Source organism: Tympanuchus pallidicinctus, unplaced genomic scaffold (genome assembly GCF_026119805.1).
Source record: "Tympanuchus pallidicinctus isolate F22 unplaced genomic scaffold, pur_lepc_1.0 scaffold5, whole genome shotgun sequence".
In the NCBI taxonomy this organism is placed as follows: domain Eukaryota; kingdom Metazoa; phylum Chordata; class Aves; order Galliformes; family Phasianidae; genus Tympanuchus; species Tympanuchus pallidicinctus.
Window position 1 is genome coordinate 31,066,623 of NW_026294769.1, and position 21,190 is coordinate 31,087,812.

Below are 21,190 nucleotides of genomic sequence, written 5' to 3' on the forward strand. Positions count from 1 at the left end.
GAAGAACTTCCTTAGGTTAAGAGTGAAGGAGCACTGGAACAGGTTGCCCAGAGGGGTTGTGGAGTCGTCTTCTATGGAGATATTCAATACCTCTCTAGACACACCTGTGCAACCTATTGCAGGGAACCTGCTTTAGCAGGGGGGTTGGACTTGATCTCTTGAGGTCCTTTCCAACCCCTGCAATTTTGTGATCCACTCTAGCTATATAACACATCACTTTTATAAACTTATGTCTCAGAAAACCATATAAACAGGTGAGATTTAAGTGGCTTATATGAATTTTAAAGGAACACTGAATATCCACACAGAAGAGTCATGCTTCCAGAGCAAACATCTTTGACATCAGTCTACAACAGATATGTGAAATAGGGCTCTTACCCTTTGCCACATTTAGGATTAGGGTTGTCAGACAGGAACATTGGCAAAAATGTCATGAAGTCTTCACCCTGTGGTCTTTGCTTGCCTTCTTGAGTCAGTGGTCGACAACGAGTGCAAGATGGATCTGTGACTGCAGAAGCACAGAAGATAGTTGGAGGTTGACAACAGGCTAAAATATTCTTTGTCTTAACACTACGAACTTCTGATTTGCAATATTAGCAGATAGAAATCCATAAAAAGCATTTCTTTGGAGCATACAACTGAACAGGCCCACAGTTCTGCATTAACTTAGTCACAGGTGTTTTTTATTCCTACTAAGACAAGGTCCATAAGACAACGGTTATTTACTTCTGCATCATCTACATCAGAACCAGTAAGAATTATATCTAACTGAAGGATCTGAACAAAAGTGGGTAGAAGCTTTTGCTGGTTTCATTACACATGTAATAATCCCAGTTATTTTGGAATAGTAATCCTATTGATCATCTAGGTGAGCTATCTTCCACCAGCAGCATGCCAGTACAAAACAGTTAAAGGTCACTCAAACAGCAGTTCAAACAACTTAGAGTGCAACTCAAGAGACTTCTACTCACATGAAGGAAAGCTATTCACTTGACACATACCAAGAAACATTTTGTGAATGCCCTGTCAATGAGATGAATGGCAGTACCTGAAGCATTGCAGAACTGTCCTGTGGTATTGTAGACTCTGCAACAGGATGACTGTGGCTTCACCCAGTCAAAATAGTCATCAATCCAGGATGATGGGGCATAGCCTATCCTTGTGCTAACAAAATAACATACTCGTTGGTGATTTAATATTTCATTCTATAACATCTTGGATTTTTCCAGTGCTAACTTATTTTCTTTCAGCTAGTTAGGATCCAAGCTCCTTACCTTACCACATAGTCCTCTACTCCAGTACCTCACCTAAGTACTAGTTTTGCTTGTTAACAGGGCAGCTAGAAGCTTTCTAGCTAGAAAAGGAACTTCTTTTGGAGTTCCATAGCCAACCACAACCCTCCATACCCCTTGTCCACTTCACATTTCATCTTCTCCCAGCTATCACTGCCTTTTTCATCAAGCAGAGCTTCTCACTTAATTAGGAAGAAAGAAAACCGCTGAACTACAGCAAAATGGATTCAGAAAATTCATTCATTTACACTAACTGCTGTGCTCCAAATACAATTTCCACTTACAGATGCCAAAATATTACAGATTTGTTGGCCTGGTTTATCCACATTTACAGTCTAAGCTTTCCTAGGTTTCACTTTCACTTGCAATGGCAACTACACTTAGAGGTTTTCATGAGTTTTTCCTGCAACACTTCATGATTCCTCGAAGGATCATCAAGGCCCTCTTCCAAATCCAAGTACATCAGTACATCCTACTAGTTCACACAGGATCCAGCTTCACCTAGGAGACCTGCCACAGCTTCTTCCCTTCCCCCCCACCATAAACCTCAGTATATAGTGAGTACTATAGTGCCAGTTGTACAATCAACACTGTAGCACTGGTCAGCTACATCTCTTACTTATGTAGAAAAAAGCATAAAATACTTACTAGCTACCAATTTCTGCAGCATTGAAGACTTGCTGGACAAGTGAATCATTATTACATCCCGTTCCACCACACACCATGTTTTGCCCTTCCAGAGAGGTGTAGTTGTGCCCTTCTTCTAGAACAAAGTAGACAGGAGGACCTGCATGCATGTATTTGCTGAGCTGTTTGAAGTAATTCACTACGTAGGAATCCTTAAAGAGAAAGCTTTCAATTACTTTTACAGAATCTTGAAGTAGCACAAGACTTCAAGCTTCAATTTCAGCTTCAAACTGAATAGCAGAGACAGTCTTAAGACTTACATCTGGCATTGAAAGAGACTGATCGAGTCCAATCTCTACATTGTGTATCACTGCTGTACTGAACGACAGAACGCCCACAAACAAGGCAATCTGCAAAGAAAGCAGATTCAGGAAGTGAGAGCTGCATAAAAACAACAAGTTCTAGAATTTACTAAGTCAATACCAATATAAAAAGTCTCTTGCTTAAGCATGCTACCCAGGCTTAGTAGAACAGTAGCAGTAAAACTTAGGATGACAAAAGGGACTGATTTCCTAAAGAAGAATTTACACACAGAAGGCAACAGCAAAAGATATGCCTTCTGTAAATAAGCACAGTAACTTCAAGCTGAGCCAGGCACTGTTCTGCAGCAGTGTAGAGGTACTCTTGCAGGTAGGAGATCTCATTCCAATACTAATGCTGGAATAAAAGAAATGCTAGAGTTTTGTTTTGTTGCACTGAAGATATTTCTTCAGTATAGAACTTTCAGACACAGCATTCTTGCTCAAATTTAGATGGCTGCTTACTGTAAATACAGTACACATACCACTATTGGTCTCATCCAATCCTTAAGCAGATATGGAGAATACAGGTTTTTGAAGAACAGAAATAAAATGCTCTCGGAGCGTTGGACTCCCCTCATTTCTTCACTGCCTTTGATGCAACACAGAATATCTAGTCTATTCATCTGGAAATGAATTGCAAAGTAAGCTGGTTTTAGTACAGTTCTGCAGAAGATGACATCCCTATCATACAGAAGTTACAGACATATTCGTACTCACTTCTTGGCGCCTAATATCCAAGCCCAGGAGACTTACAAAGCAGGTGACTTGAAGGATAAAATCTATGAGCACAGCCATTCCAGCAAACAGGGAGAACGTGCGAACTGCTGGCATGGTAGACAGTGTCCCTGAAAAGTGAGCCAGTTGAACAATAAGTTCCCTCTCCTCTTGGAGAGCCAATAGCAAATTACATTAGATGTAAACCAAACTCACTGTGAGACAGGGCTGATTTACACTTGAAGGGTGCCAGCATAAGATACGCCTCCGACACACTGAGGGTGAATCTCAAATAGAATCTATCACAGGGGCATCTTTTTTCCAAGCAGTGGAAAGATCACTGAGTGCAATGAAAGCATCAGTCTGATATTTGGTTTGTTTCCAGCACCAAATTTTCAGCTGTAGTGACAATACAGTACAAAGCTCCAGCTTTTAATCAAAAAACACATTCTGAACCTGTCAAGTTCTTCACACAGAATGTGACCTCACTGTGCCAGTCTTAGAGCCATCTCCAACTGAGAAGCTAAACTTGATTATAGCAATGAAAAAGTGAAACTAAAACTTCCTCTAGAACTTCTGCTCTATTAGTTTTGCAGTTATTCTTAGAATATGTAAGTACAATGCAACCTCTGTAACATTTGAACCTTACCTAAGAAGAATGCCACAGTTTCAGAAAAAGATGAGAGAAACATGCTAGGTGCCACATCTCCCAGGACTCTGCCAATCTGTTTATCAAGAGTTTCACCCTCAAGACGCTCATCTCTCTGTTTTGAGAGAGAATAAATTATTAAGTTCCATGATTCCTAATAAGTTCTTTCATATGGTTTTAAAATATCCAGATATCCCAGATTATCATAGTTATCCATGCAGCATTAATAGATGTTGTATTAGACAATCAGCTTATACAAGTACAGCATAAACACTTCCCTCACTCCTGCTCTTGCTGCCTTACTACAACATTGTAAGTTACATTTGAGGCAAATTCAATGCTTCAGCCAAAATCACACATTTGCCAAAAGCAGCACCAGGGTTGTGGGGTTTTTTTTTTTAAGCACATTAGCACATTGGAAAGCAGATTACCCTCCCACTAAATATTATCAAAAGGTTGACAGTGTGAGCATATAGTTTAGTAAATGATCACTGCTCACTGAAATATTAAAATAGTGCAAGAGTTCTACAACTAACCAATGGAGATGTTAAAAATTCATTGATATATCCTTAGGTGCATTCCAGAAGCCAGATTAAACAAGTTAAGTATCAATCAATAGCTAAACAAGAGTAAAAGTTTTTAACTTCATTCTAGGGAAGAGCAATTACATATAATCCTGGCTTTCTTCCAGGCTACTAGATACCCAATGAGAATCTAGAGCTGCTCACATTGGGCTGAGCACTGGAGCACTGAAGACTTCCTACTCTAAAGTAATGTAATTCAAAAAATAAGAAGTAAACATTTAAAAAACTGCACAAAACAATAAATACCTGAAGTGTCTGGACTATAATAAAAATGTTGTCCACCCCAATAGCCAGCACCAAGAAGGGAATAACTTCTGCCACAATCAGTGTCACTGGGACTCCAAAGTAACTGAAGATGCCTATGGAACATGCCACTGAGCTCAGGACAATCAGGATGCCTGCAATACCCAGGGAGATCTTTGAATCCACCTAGGAAAGTTTTTTAATTAAAAAAGTTTTAATGACCGTTAGCCAAACCAGCATCGCCACATAAGAGACTATAACAAAGGCAGAAAAATACATTCTTATGTAGAATGTAGTTAGTAAGAAGCTTATTTCTCTGGTTCTTATGAAGAGCCAGGGTAATTAGACCTTGAGCTACAATCCTTAAAAGTTGAAGTTAATTACACATCAAATGAAAACAGATCTAGCAGAGGCTACAAAGCACAAGTGAATTGTCAAGTATAACAATACACTGCTTCCTTCAGCTCCTGCCCAAAGAGGACTCAATGCTTTCTGACAAGATGGAACACAAGTGTTCAGCAAAACTATCTGGAGAGCTATTTAAAACTAAAGAGTTTAGAGAAATGAGAACAATAAACATACCAGCAGCCTTCCCCAGCTCTGGATATGTCCCAAAGCTATGGAGATATACACAAACATTACAACATAGCTTATTAGAACAGTGCTGACATCACTCCTGCTTTCACGATTGATTTCATCTTCAATGCTCCGTTCAGCAGAAAATGATATAGTCAAATTTGGATTATTGTAGTTCTTCAAAAAGTTAATAAACCTTAAAAAAAAAAAAAAAATAATAATGGAAGAGTCAGTCATAGTTTAAAGAATAAATAAAATGTATCAGATGAAGGGAATCTCACAACCAGTAACAGTCAGTCCTTTACATGTTATACTGTTTCTCAAAACATCCCTATTAGTTAGACCAATAAACTGCCAGTGCAGGACAGCTGTTTTGCATGCATTTATGTATAAAAGTTGCTTTAATTTCTATATACATTTCAGAATACGAGAAGGCTACTTACTCTTTTTCCCATGCCAGTGCTTTCATTATCTTCTTGGAGTCATTGTAGTAGTTATTAACAGGAAGAGTAATAACAAGAGCAGTAGCATTATTATAGTTATCACCTGTAGAATAGAAAAAAGTACCAGGCATTATGAAATTGAACTTATGTTGTAAAATAGGCAGGTGTAATTAGGTTTTAAGGGGTATTGTCCAAAGCAATTCCACCACTAGAATTCCACTGACTGTAATCTTTTCAATCACACTGAATGCTCAAAGATGTTACCCAAATAGAAATGAGTTGGTAAGCGCTCTGGATTGCACTATAAAAGTAATCAGTCATTACGTACGACGTTCATGGTACTCCAGCATTAAAGAGCTGCATGGTTAGACAAGGTGTTGTTATTTAACTAGTGCTTATGACTTAATCTGGTAAGAAATCAGATGCAGTCCTCCACATTGTACTCTTGCATGCTTAGCATTTACTTAAAGTATGTAGAAAACAATCTTCAGTTAATCACGTGCTTGACTTTAATAGCTGTTTCAAACATTTGACATTTCCAGTTAAACACAATTTGATAGACAAGTTGCTTGAACAAAATTTAGTCTTTCTAATAGTCATGGAAGAGCTTCCTTTGCAAACATCTTTACCTGTTCTTAGCTGCTTTTTCAGATCAGTGACACAACTATCTCAGAAGTAAGATATATGCACATCCTAGAATGTCAGCTGAAGATACTTCACATCTACTTTCTTGAAACTAGAGATCCTCAAGCAGGCTCAAAGCAGATTACACGTTCACATGCATGTGGTCTAACTGAAACACGCTCGTCCTCTTAATAAGCATTTGTCACTTCTGGAGTTGTCTGCCTTTGTTCTCAGCACTGACCTATTAGCAGTTCAGTTAAGATACCCTTACTTAGTTGAAATTTAACAAAAAAAATAAATCAAAGTTTCTCAGGAGTGCTTTTGAACAGTGACATCAGTGAGAATGCAAAATGCAACAAAAACAGCAAGCAATAAGGTACTGAAGATTTTAACTGCAACACTGTTTCATCACTTACCATCATATCCCCCCAACACCAGCCATGGAAAGACAGGTCCACCAAATGCTCCTAAGCAAGGATCGTGAAGCAAACTTGTGTCATTCAGTGATGCTGGAGCCCTGAAGAGATGACCAGCAATAATTATCAGCTTACACTTAGCAAGTGAAGCACAGCACCACCAGACAAGCACAGTAAGAAGCTGATATTTTACAATTGTCCAAAGGAAATAAGATAAATCTGCTAGTGATGCACTGTCCTTATGCTATGTTTGCTTTAAATTTAATTAGTTTTTAAAATGTCTTCAAAGCTTTTAGGGAAAGGATTGGCTTCTACCTCACTATAAACTTAAACAAAAGCTTAGCATGTGTCTTCTCCATCAGAATTCTATTTATCAGACGTGTTTGAAACATGCTTTAAGTAAACCACAGCTAGTGGTTTAAAACAAAATTAGCCTGAAACCTCAACAAAATAACTCCCACTGAAGTACTAGGTAGAGAAATAATAAGACAAACAGACTACGCTGATCTGTACTTTAACATAGTATTGTGGAATGAAAAAGGAATAAGTAGTTCAAGGAGTTGGCAAGAACTAGCTAGTTTTGTCTGCCAGCATGAGAAGAATTCAGCTTGTCTACAGTTTGAAAAACACCTAATCATACTGCTTACCGAACACAATATAAGAAGTGAGTGTGATAGTCAGCATAGACAAAGAACTCATCCCCCACAGCGTGATCTAGAACAGAATGACTGTTTTGGAAGTAGTTGAGTACACTCAATATAGTGCAGTTGTTGTTGTAGGGAGCAAGAGGAGCCACACAGATGTCTTTCAGCATTACAGTTTCATTGTCAAAAGACGCAACAATGTTCACAATAGCATCTTGCAAATCAAGCACCTGAAAAAAAAAAAAAAAAAAAAAGAAAAAAAAGAATTGAAGTCCTTGTAAGACAAATTCTTTCTTTTACTATTCTTACGCGTGCGTTGTATTTCTAAAAGCTCCCAAAGGCGATGGCAAAAGTCATTTGGAGTGTAAAACTAAGTCACTCTTACTTTGCTGTTCAACATTAAAATTGCTGCATTAGCCTGCAAGCTTACCTTGAACAGAAGACACAAGGCTTATCACAAGTAAGGATTACAGCAAATAACGATTTTACAGCATGATTTCTGATGTACCTAGAGATAACTAATGACCATTTGGCTAGACACATCACCTTACAGATGGAAGACAACTTCTTACAATTACAGCTATTAGCAGTGTTTGGGTTTTTGCTTTTGAAGTCCTAGTTACCTGATGGAGAATATCCTTATTGAGTGGAGGTCCAAAAGGCACATCTGCTCCTGATGGGTACGGTGAATAGATGTCTGGACGGCTGTTTGGGGCTTGAATAATAAGTTGTTCAGTACGAAAGAAAGGCCCAAAGTGTTTGTCAAAGTATTCCTTCTCCTTGCGGGCTTGGCTGCTTGGAGCTGACCAGAGATCTACAGGGTTTGTAGTTGCTTTAATATATACAAAGCCTGAACAGCACATAGCAATAAAGACCACAGAGAAGAGGATAACTGGGCGTGGATTTCTGACACAGAAAGCACCCCATGATGTAAATGTCATCCTTAGGCCATTCTCAAACCTTTCACCAAGCCTCTCACCACAGGTAATTTTCCCTGTAAGAAGTAAATAGGGAACGTTTGAGTAATCAGTTTAACAGCATTTTCTTAAAACACTTTGAAACAGCAGGATTTTACTTAAGCACTGGAAGAAGCATTTGCACTGACAGCCAGATGCAGGGATTAACCTTTTACTGGGGTCAAGGGCCAGAAGCCAGCTCATAATTACATTGCTTCTTCTAATGCAAGAAGATACAAAGCACTCTGGAACTTCATAGAAATATTACTACACCCATAACCTGGGCAGCAAGGGCTTCTTGTATCCAGTATCTTGCATCCAGTAAAATAGAGTTAAGCACTATTGCAAACCTAAAGCAATACTAGGCAAACAATTTAAATATAGTACTTTAGGAATGGATTATATGGGCTAGTAAAGCTAAGTGTCTCAAGTCTACCCATAGAAGTAGATGAATTTAAGCCAATTTTAATAAATCTGATGCTTTCATCCAAGACATACCGTTATCACGATGAGAGTTCACAGAAAAGGCTACATTACTGTCAATTGGTGTATACTCAGAGACAAAATGCCGCCTCCTGTAAGAGAAAAAGACTGTGTTACTCTAATTCCACAAGATTCCTTGCGCGTGTACAGCAGAAATAGTTTCCAATGCTAGTAGTGAATTGGGCATATGACTCGCCCAGAAAGCTTAGACATCTTCCTTCCATCCTCAGTCAGTCAAGTTGACTGAGTTGTCCTGCTAATTTTATCACTCTGCTATAATCATTGTAAGGTTCTCTCTACTGTGAATGCTACTGGTGTTCTAAACTTTACATACAGAATATATTCTTGATCCGAGCTGGAAAAGCTTAAGACAGCTGACAAGGCTGCAGTCTGTTCAGAAGGATTAGAAGAGCTTGATCCCCAGCAAGAGATATCCACATTAGAAATATTTGACTTCAGTAATAGCTTAAGTTACAAGCACTCAGGCTAACAAAATAACAGTGACGCAAGAAGAAAAAGCATTATTTTTCTGTCCTGAAGGCAGAACACTTGTAGTTGACCTATATTGCTTATGGTCTTATCTAATACCTAGAGCAGGAGATAAGCACTATGCTCTCTTCATAGCAATCTCATCAATAGGCATCCAAATTAGGGACAGGTATTTTTGGCTATGAATCAGACATATTGAATACTCTCACTGTTTCAGTTAGTTAGCCACATTGTTTAACAAGTTTACCAGACAAGGCTAGTAAGCAAGGCATAAGTTTGTTATACACGCTTGTCCTCCTTGTCCACAGAGATTCAAATATTATTACACAGCAATTTTAGACTCCTATTCATAACTGAACAACATTAAAGTTGCACAGAAAAACACAACCCTGCTTAAGGATGTCAGGCAGTTGAACCCTCTGGAAAATGCTATCAATATTAATAGGCTTCCATTGCTCATGATGGCTAGTACAACCACACCAAAGCATTTCTAACATAGCTGCTTCTGATCTTACTAGAGAGCATTGTGTAGCACAGAGAATGTGCTTGCTATATATTACTTCACAAAATGCTATAATCACAGGAAGCTCAGCGTTAGTATTTTCAGAACAGGATGATAGAGAAAAGCAGCCAAGCAGCACTATCTGTATTAGGGCAGCGATTGTTTTGGTACAGGCATTAGCCTAAACATACATTCCAGTTAGTCTGCTATAACTGCATGTGGCCACCAATATCTGATATTGCTGTCTCCCAGTGATTAGGAGTTGAGTTTCTGCAAGTTAATTATCTTCAAGAAACTTTCATTTCAGTGATTCTTCCCCCAGCCACATGTCTTGACAAAGTAGGATGGGGAGAATACAAATACTTTGTTTAATATCTAACAATAGGCAGAAGTAGCAGAGGTTTTAATGAAATAGCCTCTCCATCACTGGAATTTTTTAAGTCACTTCTATTACTTCATGAACAACATAGTTTGAGGAAAAAAACAGGATAACACTTTATTTACTTATATGGAGGCTCTCCTGTAGCACATTTGACTTACCTAAAAATGTATACTTTAGGATTAATAGAAATATGAAGCCCCCTGAAACTGTTTAGAGCATCAAGAACAGTTCAACAGTGAGAAGCATGAGCTTGTTTAAATGTAGTTGCTGTAGACAAGATATTAGTGAACTAAACTGGTTTTAAGCACTCGTAAGTATGTGTATACGTAAGTAAAGCCGCTTGGCTTCTAGAGTTTGACATGATTGTAGTTCACTCCTGGAAGGCAGTTCTTTGATGTCTTAATTGATACCATCCAAAAAAATGATACAGTTCAAGTGAGACTTTACTCCTTACCACAAAAGCCTTATGTCAAACAGGGGAGGCAAATACACACATTTCCTCACATTTTCATAAGCATGAACTCAAGTATGCAAGTCTTATGCAACTGCATGTGGCCACCAATATCAGATATTGTTCTTCCCAGTAACTGTGTGTTGAGTTCCACAATTATACTATGAAAGTTGAAAGTTAGCCTAACTTGGTCCTGAGCTAGGCAGCAAATGAAAGTTTCATATCAGCTCAAACCTTCTGTATTCACTTCCTACAACATACTTTGTAGTATTCAAACAGCCACTGCAAGCATAAGCATCTGCCATACAACACAGCTTTAGGCTAGGTGATCCCAGAAGCATTAGCATTCCGTACAAGGCAAAGTTTTCACAGAAAAAGCAAGTTACTTTCAGAGCTGTACATCTTAAGTGTTTTACCTGTAACACCAGACTCCAAAAACTAGAGCAAAAAATATGAGTAGAAACCCCATGTAAGAGATCCACATGATGATATATACAGCATCCAAACCAAATAAAAGCCACGGAACAGGTAATGGAGGGGGCTGAGGTTTCGGACCACAAACGATTGAACAGTCTTGACAGCTGCACGGTCCTGTCGAATCATCCACAGACTCATTACAGCCTTTGGTAGCATTGTTCATAGGATTCATTCCATGGACAGAAACATCTATGAAATACCAAAGTCACACATGCAGAGTCAGTTTACTACAAGGTAAAAAAAAAATATAAATAAATGTAGTTTTACAATACAAGCTTCCTAGTTTAATGAATGAACCCTTTACATGAAAGTCCCCTTCAAAAGCAGTAGCTTTTCTCAGTCCTGTAGCAGATAAAACGATTGCTTTCCTGCATGCAGGCACTAACTCCTTAGATGTGTATACCCAGTAATCACGATTTTAGAACACTTTAATCTAAAGAACTAACAAGCACTCCTACCACCCCTAGCAATAAGCCGTCATGCATCCCTTGCCCTCATCTGTTCAGACTGAGGAACAGAACAACTTCCTTATAAAAACCATGAAAGATTAGGGCACTGCCCTATATTTCCAAACAATACAAACTACCCAGTTTTTCAAGATCAGTCCATCTCTTGATGAGTTTTAGGCATCTACAGTAATAAGTTGAATAGAAAACAACTACAACTTTCAAGAAAAAAGAAAAAAGGTAAGATTCAGCTTAGGTTATATTGCTTTGAAAGCCTGACTGCAGATACTCATCACTGGGCAGCCATTTGATGAGTTAACATACTGACTATTGCATACAGCCCACGACAGAAGATTCACAGCCAATTCTTATTTTTTCTGCTTCTTTTTTTACCTGAGAAGATAGGAATAATGCTGAAAGGAGTTTGTCCATTATCTTTACTGAACATGTACTCAATCCAGTTGGTAGCGTTGCAGTCCTTGGCATCCTTTCCACACAGCAGCCCCAATGCCTTAACATTACTTGATGGAGCCTCCACATCTTTGCAGGCATTATACATTTCTAGAAAGAATGTATGAAGATAGAAGTCATTAAATCAGTATTAGCACTTGAACAAGTATTCTGAATTTGGGAACTAAGTGAAGACTCATCAAGTTAAAAAAAAAAAAATGCTTAAAGCTTTCAAGAGGAAACGTTGTGAGATAGCAAAGTAATGCTTTCAGCTTTATTTACAGCAATCAAGGTTACAGTGTTTTGCTTCAGCTATCTTAATTTTAGCAGGCCAGCTGCATCTCCACTGCACTACCAGAACCTTCTTTATTAGATCATGTTCCTTTTAGCAATATGAAGTGTCTCTTCTGGGAGAGGTTATGACTGAGACAATACTTTTGACCCTTTGGCTATAAGTCACTTTCAAATGCCTCAACTTATTTACAGGTCACTGTACAAAAAACAAGAAGAGACCAAACTAATTCTTCATGTTTGCTATAAAACTAAAATATAGACTAAATCACCTGTTTTTAAGAAAAAAATACTTGCATTTAGTAAGAAACTATAATAGTATCTTTTCACAGTGAAATAATCTATGTGACTCAGAAATAAGGTACAAACAACACAGTACAAACTTCGTATAGGTGAGTTAGCATATTAGGCATGCTTGTGATACTCAGAAACAATTTTCCTTTTCTGAAGATAAAGTCATCAATGTTACCAGCTATTAAAAGTCACAGACGTTCAGTCTCAGCTGAGCCTTCAAAAACAAGTGTCAGCATAATGTCTCCTATCAAATCTGGATGTTTCAAAGGAGACCTATGGCATCTATTTGATGCCTTGTACTACAGAAGACAGTTGTCCCCTGTTCACCTCCCAACATATCCTGAAAGAGGCTTGTTCCTGTTACCTTGATAAAAGAGCATCAGCACACTGTTTACTCACCATTTGCAAAGCGTTCCCCAATGAAGTACTGCAGCTCTGTAATGCTACTTTTGTTTTCTTTTGAAACTGGATCATAATAAGGTATGGTGCTTGTAACATTCAAGAACTCAGACTGATTTGGACTGCAAGTCAGTTCACAGAAGAGGTTTATCAAGTTGTAGAAACATGATGGACACCTGGGTAGGAAAGTTAATGAACAGCAATCAGATTAAGAGGTAAAAATGAAGCATATCTGATTCGATTTACACACCAACTGTAAACATTCTGCTCAGTGCTAAATAAAAACTTCAAGTGCTTTGTTTTATCATATTAATATATAAAAATTGAATACACTTAAAAAAGTAGTTACCCAAACAACAATAATTGCTGCTTAAAGTTGTTTCATATCCTTCAGTCAGAAGTATCAACATTACTTACTAGAAAATTCCATCTACCTCAAATAGCTGCTACAAGCAACAGTTGACAATTAAAAAGAAGCTTAACTGCTGCTACTAGAAAGGCTGAACAGTACTCTGTCATCCTCTTCTGAAGAAGACTTCATTACAAATGCAGTAGCTCAAGACAATCTAAATTAGCATTAATGCTACCAACTCACTCAGTCCAGACCGTAAGAAATCGCTTCACAGAGTTAAAGTTTTCTGACAGAGATAAGAAAGTCTTTCCAAGAGCTCACTGCAATAAGCCTTAAAATGAAATTACCACATCCACAGTTTGCTTCAACTGAAGTGTCCTCATGTGCTTTCTAATTTTAAAAAGCTCTGGCTGCTTTGCCATTCATTAGCATACCTGGAAAGAAACTGCAAAGGCAGCTGCAAGTTGTTTTTCAAAGTCTGAAGCTGAAGGATATCACAGCAAGTACTGACATTGCCAAAGAATAAACCTGGACAGAGTTCCTAAAATATAAACAATACTGAGATTATCACAAGGGAAGGAAGGAAAAGCACGCTTGAAATCTCAAAACTCATTGAAGTTTTATTTCAACACATTGCAGAACATAATTGTTGTGGGAAATGAATGAAAGAATCAGTCCAGCCAGTAAAACTCATTAGAGAATATGGATGGAAGAATCATTTGTACTATTCAGGGTATCATTTCCTTTAAGAAGCTCTTTCAGATGATCTTTAGTCACCAGGGTCTATATATAGAATGATAATCGTATTTGAGAGTCAATCAGTAAGAGGACAACACATTTACCCAAATCTGAAGTATTCCTGCAGCTTATCCTTCAATGCATCTCCCGAACAGCATCAAATTCAACTCTCAGAAGACAAGCCATTAAGCAGAGTCACCAAATACATGGAAGAACTATTTAATGTCCAGTTTATAGAAAAGAAATGCATTTATTTTAACACTAGTGTTATCCATACTGCACACTTATTGTATGTTATTAAGTCCTCCAAAAGTGTAACCCAGCCAGCTCACCTACATATTTACTTTGTTACTGCTAACAGCCAAGCCGTTACTTTGTAGTTATTCCACACTAAGGCTTCAAATCACCATCTGCCAGAAGACAAGTCAGGCAATATCACCTTATGTTGGGCATCAAATCCAGAACATATTTTAACTTCAGTTTTGTTCATTTTGGAAACAAAAACTCCGATAGGGAAACACTGTCTAATACTAGGCACAGCTACAGAAACAAAACTTGGACAAGGTTTGCTCCATTTGAATGACTGGTGTCAGTTACCGCCTTCCTAATTAAGGAAGGAATCAGAACCATTATCTGCCAGAATAGAATTTTAGTCTTCTTTAGAAATACAGAAGATATAACTGATAAACATCACAAATCAGTCCTAAAAACAGTGTGCGAGTGCTCAAAGCAGTGAGAAAATAAACAGGGAAGTACAGCATTCCTCTATTTAGGATTTTTGTGAAAGTTTGTATGTGGATCACATGGTTTGGAGGCATCTCATATATCTGAATAGAAACAGCAGTCTATCACCTCCACACAGCTGGGGCTACAAGCTAGATCTGAGAAATGAGAGAATCAATGTTCACCTTCCAAAAAAGTGAAAATTAGATAGCTAGAAGTCACAGTGCAGGTCCAACAAAACCCAAAACAGAACTCTCAAGTACAAGAGAAGTACTTTTCAGTGGATGTACAGAAGCAGCTCACCTGCATCAAGTCATAGCCATCCTCTGGTAGAGCTATAGGTGGTCCATCATAAGCACAGTTGTATCTCTTGTCTCCAGATGCAATTCCACATTCTCCATACCAGACACACTGTTGTGGAAGTACCTAAATCAACATGAGGAACCTGATTAGCAGCAAGGAATAATTACTTATTTTTTTTTCAACTACTAGATAGCTTGCACATTACTATTCCAACAGCCATTTATAGTCCAGATTAGATAACTTCTTGTAATTCAAATATACATGCTACAGAAAGCATCCATCAAGAAAAGCATGTATTGACATGGCATGCATGAACAGCGTTGCATCTCCAGCTCAGTGTTCCACCCCTCTCTGCCCAGTCACTGACAGCATTATTCCTAAGTGCTAGAGTTATTGAAGAAAAACCTAAACCAATACTTGCAAAGCATTCCCAAATAAAAGGGATAAAACAGTTTCTTTATGTAGAACAATGCACGTGATTAGTGGGTTACACTTATTTCAGTGCGAGTCAGTGAACATGAAGAGAAGTACATTATTCATGTGTAATATTTTCAGTTCTCTCTACAACCTTTTAGTCCTTCTTGCAAATCCATCCACTCACTGACAGATTTGGAGGAAGTAACAGCGTAAGAGAATTCCAAAACAGGACTTCACAGCTCTGCATTCACCACAGAACGTCATTTATTGCAAGAAACTGAAGGGATGCCCTCCATTAACTCTTGTGCTCAAAAACATGCTGCATCCAAACCGGGAAGGCCAAGCAGCATTTTAGAAATCCTACATCTGGAGAAAAATTCCAATCAGTCCTTTATTGTATGCATAAAATGAAGGAAGTTGAAAGAGCACAACTGCACCTCGACTGCACTGCATTTCTGTTCAGAAGTGCTTGTACTGAGACATCTGAATCACTAAATCAGAGTATTTATCCTTAAAATTAAAACCTTTAAGAAAGAACGCCACAACACACTGTTTATAGTGAAAGCTTGAGAACAGCTCCAGAGTTTTGCTAAACACACCTGGGCTGCAAGCAGAATGTGGACTGCATAAACATTTACTGTGTTTCTGCAAGCACACAAGCATCAGAAGACTGCATGGTACGGTTTAAAAGATAACTGACCTATTTTTATCTCCTGAACAACCTTGACTTCACATCTGTAGAAACACCATATGCTTATGCAGCAAGGACAGACTGCTGAGCTGCGCACTTGACCATGAATAAAACTGTTTACTGACCAGGGAGGCCCCTGAAAGGCTGCATTCATCATATCCTAGAGCTATCTATGATTACAATAGCGCTTCCATGACATCCATTTCTATGCTAAATCACAACAAATTCTTTGCAAAAGCATACTGGTAATTGGATTCTTGTGACTGATAAACACCTGTTGACCTGAACTTGTTGGTTTCCCCTTTAACTCAACCTAGGAAACACAGCCCAAACCCAAGACACTCACTGTAAACCAGAGGGTTCAGAATTCAACCTGAGTACCGCACATCCAGACTGCTACTTCATTTCTTTACTTAAGCATTTCTTCTAACTAAATCTGGAACCAGCTGTTAAGTATTCCCATATTCTTATACACAAGCTGGCATGCATCCCTTAAAAATCACATTCTAAACACTAGATGTTTAACATCCAGTATAAGCCAAGACTGGTAAGTTCTGCTGCTTTTACCAGTGTTATCTCTATTTTAAGTTACCAATTCCTTGGTTATAACTACACAGGCACAACAAAATCAAATACAGACTGTATTATAGACAACTACATGATAATAAATTCACCTGTAAGCCTTTCTACTATCATTCCAGGATGAAACATAAAGCAGCTTCCTTGCACAAGAAGTCATGCAACAAGAAGCATTCAGCTAAAAACATGAGAAAATAAAGCAAGACAAGGTATTTTGGCTTAGTTGCAAGATTATACTTGTAACTTGAACATACAACGTAAAGCCCCATTACTGAAGTTTGAGGCAGATGAAACTTACAGTGGAAAAAAACCAACACACTTCCCTCAGACTTTTGGCCTGTTTAGAGAAGGTGAATGTGTCAGTTACCTGTAATACATCACTTAGACCTAGAACTGTAACTTATAAAATTTCATTCTACTTCCGTGTAAACACTAATAATCCAATTCCAGTGAACAGATACTCACGATGTGACCCAGCAGGATGTCACTAAAAGGAGTCTGAATTACCTCCCTGGACTAACAGGGCTCTGGTGTTACCCGATTTACAAGAAATGGGTCAGTATGCATAAAAGCCAATCAAATCATTTGAAGTCATCAGTTAAAAGTCAGCAACACAGCTCTCAGACAGTGGCAATTTAACAGCAGGCTCACCTCTGAATCAGCTACAAAGTACAGGAGGTGGCTGGGCTGCTGGTTTTCAGAGAGCAAGCAGGGATACTACTAGTCATTAAATAACTACTTTATCACTGATAAGATAGAGCTGAAAGTTCTTTCCCGAAGCCCTGTAACAAAGGCTAAGTAATACTTTGTTCTCTCCACTCTTCCAGAGAAGCATTCCTTTACAGGTAGGAAAGGATACAGATGAGTATTCGTTATTGTAAATAAGTCACAGGGAACAAAGCTACTGCTTGTAGAGTCAGGTTTCCAAATAACTTCATCATACTTAAACGTGCAAAAGTTCCCCTGGTCCCAGGATACAAGAAGATATGCTATACTGAACCAGATTCCCTCCTAAACAATGCAAGATACTCCAGAAAGCTCCACTGCAAGTATTTGGGAAGACCACATCAAGTCCTCAGTATTGTGAAATGAGACTTCCATTAGTACTTTTCCAAGCAACAGAAAGTTAGCTTTGAATTAAAGCCGTTTTCCCCTGCCCAGCAGAGTTCAGAAACCACCTGGCACTACCACTATCCTCCCATAATACCCAGAGCTGAGGAAAGTAAATTCCTACTTCTGGTAGAACTATTCTGTCTAAAGAGAAGCTTCACTTCGGGTCTGGGCTCCAGAGATCCCAATAATAAACTTGCACGCAATCACATATTAGCATTCCATGACTATCAGCAACACTCTACACAGGTTCTGCTACAACTTTCCTGTTCCCAGGCATTATCATTTGTTTGTAACAGAACTGGCATTTCAACAGATCATAAACACATTTACTTCGGTCCAAGTTTCTTCAATGGCACGTCGAAACAAATCCATAATCTTCAATGCTTCCAGAAACATTAGCCATCAGCAATGATTATGTAGCTGTGAAGCATACAAAGAACAACAACATCCCTGTATGCAGAAACAGAGACTACTTGTAACTCTGCAAATTCCAGAAAACAAAGGAACTTTGTTTGGCTCCCCAAACTAAGATTACTAATGTATGGAAAAGGCAGTACCATCAGGTACAGCTGTTTCCCCCTTTCTTCATCTAACATAGTACATTTGAGATATTATATGGCAAGACAAGCAATTCCAAAGAATAATATACTTCCCACTCTACCTCCATTAATACCTAGTCCATATCACCCTTCATAGTGGATATGATGCCCTGTACTGAACTGAACTCTAAGGGAACATGGTACTATGCCACCTTTAATAAACATAGTATCGGCTTATGGAGACAGGTGACAAGTCCATAGATCTGCCCACTATCTGACAGCTCTCTCTATCACAAGGGTCCCTGGACTAAAGAAAACTATACAGGTTTCTAGTTCTTACACTGTCTCTTCCAGTCCTCTGTACAAAAGCAACCAATCCGGAGACAAGCTCAGTCAGCTAGGTTCCTCCTGTACCTTTGCCCACAAGTAAGTGACTGTTCCCCTCTGGAAGGAAAAATAATTAGGTACTCCTGGTCAGGCAAAGCAAGTCCTAGCTCTGGGGTTACCCAAGCAGATCACAGGAACATGACAGTCCAGTCGGAAGAAAAAGCTGCAGTAATTATGGTAGTTGAGTATCCGGGGAAGCAGGCTGGTGTTAACTGACAGTGACTTGATTTTATTGGGGGAACAGACAGATGCACTACTACTGTGTGCACAGTCTGAAAGCACAAGGCCCCAACAGCATTGGCATAAGAAAATATCTGTGATGCCCTACAGAGGAACAGTAAGGACACCTAGACGGAGTGTTTTGGCTACTTGGACGGTCAAGCACTGTTCCACTCATTCACCTCAGGCATCCCTCCGCTCCTAAGACACCTTCCTCACTTTCCATCCAGAATGACAACGAACAAGTCACTCCTGATTTTCCAGGAAGCATCTACTCTTATCATTCTGTTGTGAAGTTATGCTGCCACCCCTGACATGCAGGTTCCTTCACAGAGGCATTTCAGACCTTCCCACCACAGGCCACACACAAAACTGCAGGTCACCTGACAAGGCTGGGACTGAGCAGCATCAGCCACTAATGCCCATCAGTAAAGATTTCAGAAACATTTAAGTTAATCTCACCTTGTAGCTTGGGATCCCAGTTACTGATGGGAAACAGTGTCCAGCCTTGCTTAACCACTAATTGACAGCCTATGTTTTGGTATAATTGCCAACTGCATCAGCTGACATTAAGCACACAAAATGCCATCTAGCATATTAAAAAGTTGATAAGAGAACAAGAATTTAAGAGGCTTGTTATTCTTTACTCCTTAACTTAAAGAAATTACAATCCACACTCAAAAAAAAAAACAAAAAAAAACCAGGAATAAAAGAGCCAAGGCTCTCAATGCATGGGTAGTTAGCTCCCAGCCAGCAGCAGGTTACTTGACACAAGTTTGTCCCACACCACAACTGAAAGCATGAAAACATTCTACCAGCATGCTTGAGAGGGAATGAGTTAACCTTCAGAAAGCTTCTTTTCGGCAAGCAAGAACTATACAGGTACAGTCTAGTTGGAGGTCTAGCTTCTCTCAGAGATATATCAAGGTCTACTTCTGGAATGTTAAGATGTAAAAAAAACAAACAAACACATAACAGCAAAGATTTCAAGTCAAGTTTGTTTTCATTCCCCTACTCTGCCACTCGAATTTTGCCTTCTTACATTAGGCATATAGGCTTCAGTCTTGTAAAGTCACTTTGTCATGTCAACCTCTTGTAAACCACAAAGCCACATCCCCTACAAGATCCTGTAGAGATCAACAAGACCCTTCCGCAATGGAACTTCTTTCACACTCCTGGTTGGAGGAGGATGTTGAGCTATAGAAGTACAGTTTCTCTTCGGTCCTGCCCAGCCCAGGGCACACTTCATCCCTATGTTGTTCAGTATGTCCTTCCAAAACCATTACAGAAAGGAGTGCTTGGAAGGTGCAAAGACTATCAGCTACCCACCTGGAGACCATGAGTCACCAATGAACAACCCAGCTTCTCTGGAAGGAGTTTCTTGCTTTCTGCTCAATCTCCAAGGAGGAGCAGAGGCTGCTACCACAGGACAGCCTCAGCACACACAAAGTGACCAACTCAGCAGCTTAAAGTGAGCTCTGTATAAACCCTGACTTCGTGCATTTCTAAGTCAGTTAGAGAAGAAAAAGATGACACTGAGGTGTACAAGATAGTTTGTTTCTCCAGTGGAAAGCACAGCATCTCACTGCCGCCTTGAACAACGAGGCAAACAAACTGACCGAGAAAGGGATTAAGGTGTTCCCATTCCACCCCAGAGCAACTTAGCAAAGGAATTCCAACTCGGAGCAGACAGAAGCGCGCACACGCCGATCAATAGCAGGCCTCATAGGGAGCTGCCACCTTCCGCAGTCAACACTTGCAGCAAGCCGCGCCAGGCACCGGTGACACTCGCAATGCTCCGCGCGGGCACGTGACTGCACGGCTACTCACACGCACCCGGCATTGCATAACAGGGCGCATCACGGCAGCCAGCATCCGGACAGCTGCCGCTTTCTGCGGCAGCAAGGCACAAAGCTCGCTCAGCCCGCACGGCTCGGCTTGCTTTCTGGGCCGCCGGGCCCCTAGGCCAGCCTCAGCCTCGCACCCGGCAGTGACACCGCGCAGCCCAGCCGCCGACGCCCCACGGCCCCTCCGGAGGCCTCACACCGCAAGCCCGAGCGCGGGCAGGCAGGAGCCCGGCTCCAGCTGAACCGGCGCTGTTCCCCCCCCCGCGCCCCCATACCTGTGCTGGGGATAGCAGCAACAGGAGGAGGAGAAAGACGAGCAGGCGGCAGGTGCCCGGCCCGGGGCTGCCTTGCGGGCCCCCCATGGCGACGCAGCAGCGGGCGACAGCGAAGAGAGACAGAGGGAGAGAAAGAGAGACGGCCGCGCAGGTCCGGAAGGGCAGCTCCCGCCAGGCCGGGCGGTGCTACAGTCCCGCCGGGGGCCGCTTCCA

General features: G+C 40.0%; 1 protein-coding gene across 1 annotated transcript in view; it reads right to left on the reverse strand.

Annotated features, from left to right (window-relative positions):
- Positions 1 to 21,181, reverse strand: part of NPC1 (NPC intracellular cholesterol transporter 1) — a 25,991-nt gene extending 4,810 nt beyond the window's left edge. The window contains exons 1-20 of the mRNA XM_052704606.1: positions 20,978 to 21,181; positions 14,911 to 15,033; positions 13,581 to 13,687; positions 12,795 to 12,970; positions 11,754 to 11,921; positions 10,854 to 11,103; positions 8,629 to 8,705; positions 7,798 to 8,168; positions 7,178 to 7,404; positions 6,531 to 6,631; positions 5,491 to 5,593; positions 5,054 to 5,243; positions 4,475 to 4,657; positions 3,645 to 3,759; positions 2,999 to 3,126; positions 2,764 to 2,904; positions 2,240 to 2,329; positions 1,941 to 2,131; positions 1,049 to 1,164; positions 379 to 508 (exon numbers count right to left, since the gene is read on the reverse strand). Coding sequence (XP_052560566.1) covers positions 379 to 508; positions 1,049 to 1,164; positions 1,941 to 2,131; positions 2,240 to 2,329; positions 2,764 to 2,904; positions 2,999 to 3,126; positions 3,645 to 3,759; positions 4,475 to 4,657; positions 5,054 to 5,243; positions 5,491 to 5,593; positions 6,531 to 6,631; positions 7,178 to 7,404; positions 7,798 to 8,168; positions 8,629 to 8,705; positions 10,854 to 11,103; positions 11,754 to 11,921; positions 12,795 to 12,970; positions 13,581 to 13,687; positions 14,911 to 15,033; positions 20,978 to 21,064 — 3,074 coding nt within the window. The 5' untranslated portion in view covers positions 21,065 to 21,181. The remainder of the gene's footprint in view (positions 1 to 378; positions 509 to 1,048; positions 1,165 to 1,940; positions 2,132 to 2,239; positions 2,330 to 2,763; positions 2,905 to 2,998; positions 3,127 to 3,644; positions 3,760 to 4,474; positions 4,658 to 5,053; positions 5,244 to 5,490; positions 5,594 to 6,530; positions 6,632 to 7,177; positions 7,405 to 7,797; positions 8,169 to 8,628; positions 8,706 to 10,853; positions 11,104 to 11,753; positions 11,922 to 12,794; positions 12,971 to 13,580; positions 13,688 to 14,910; positions 15,034 to 20,977) is intronic.
- Positions 21,182 to 21,190: the final 9 nt, after the last annotated feature.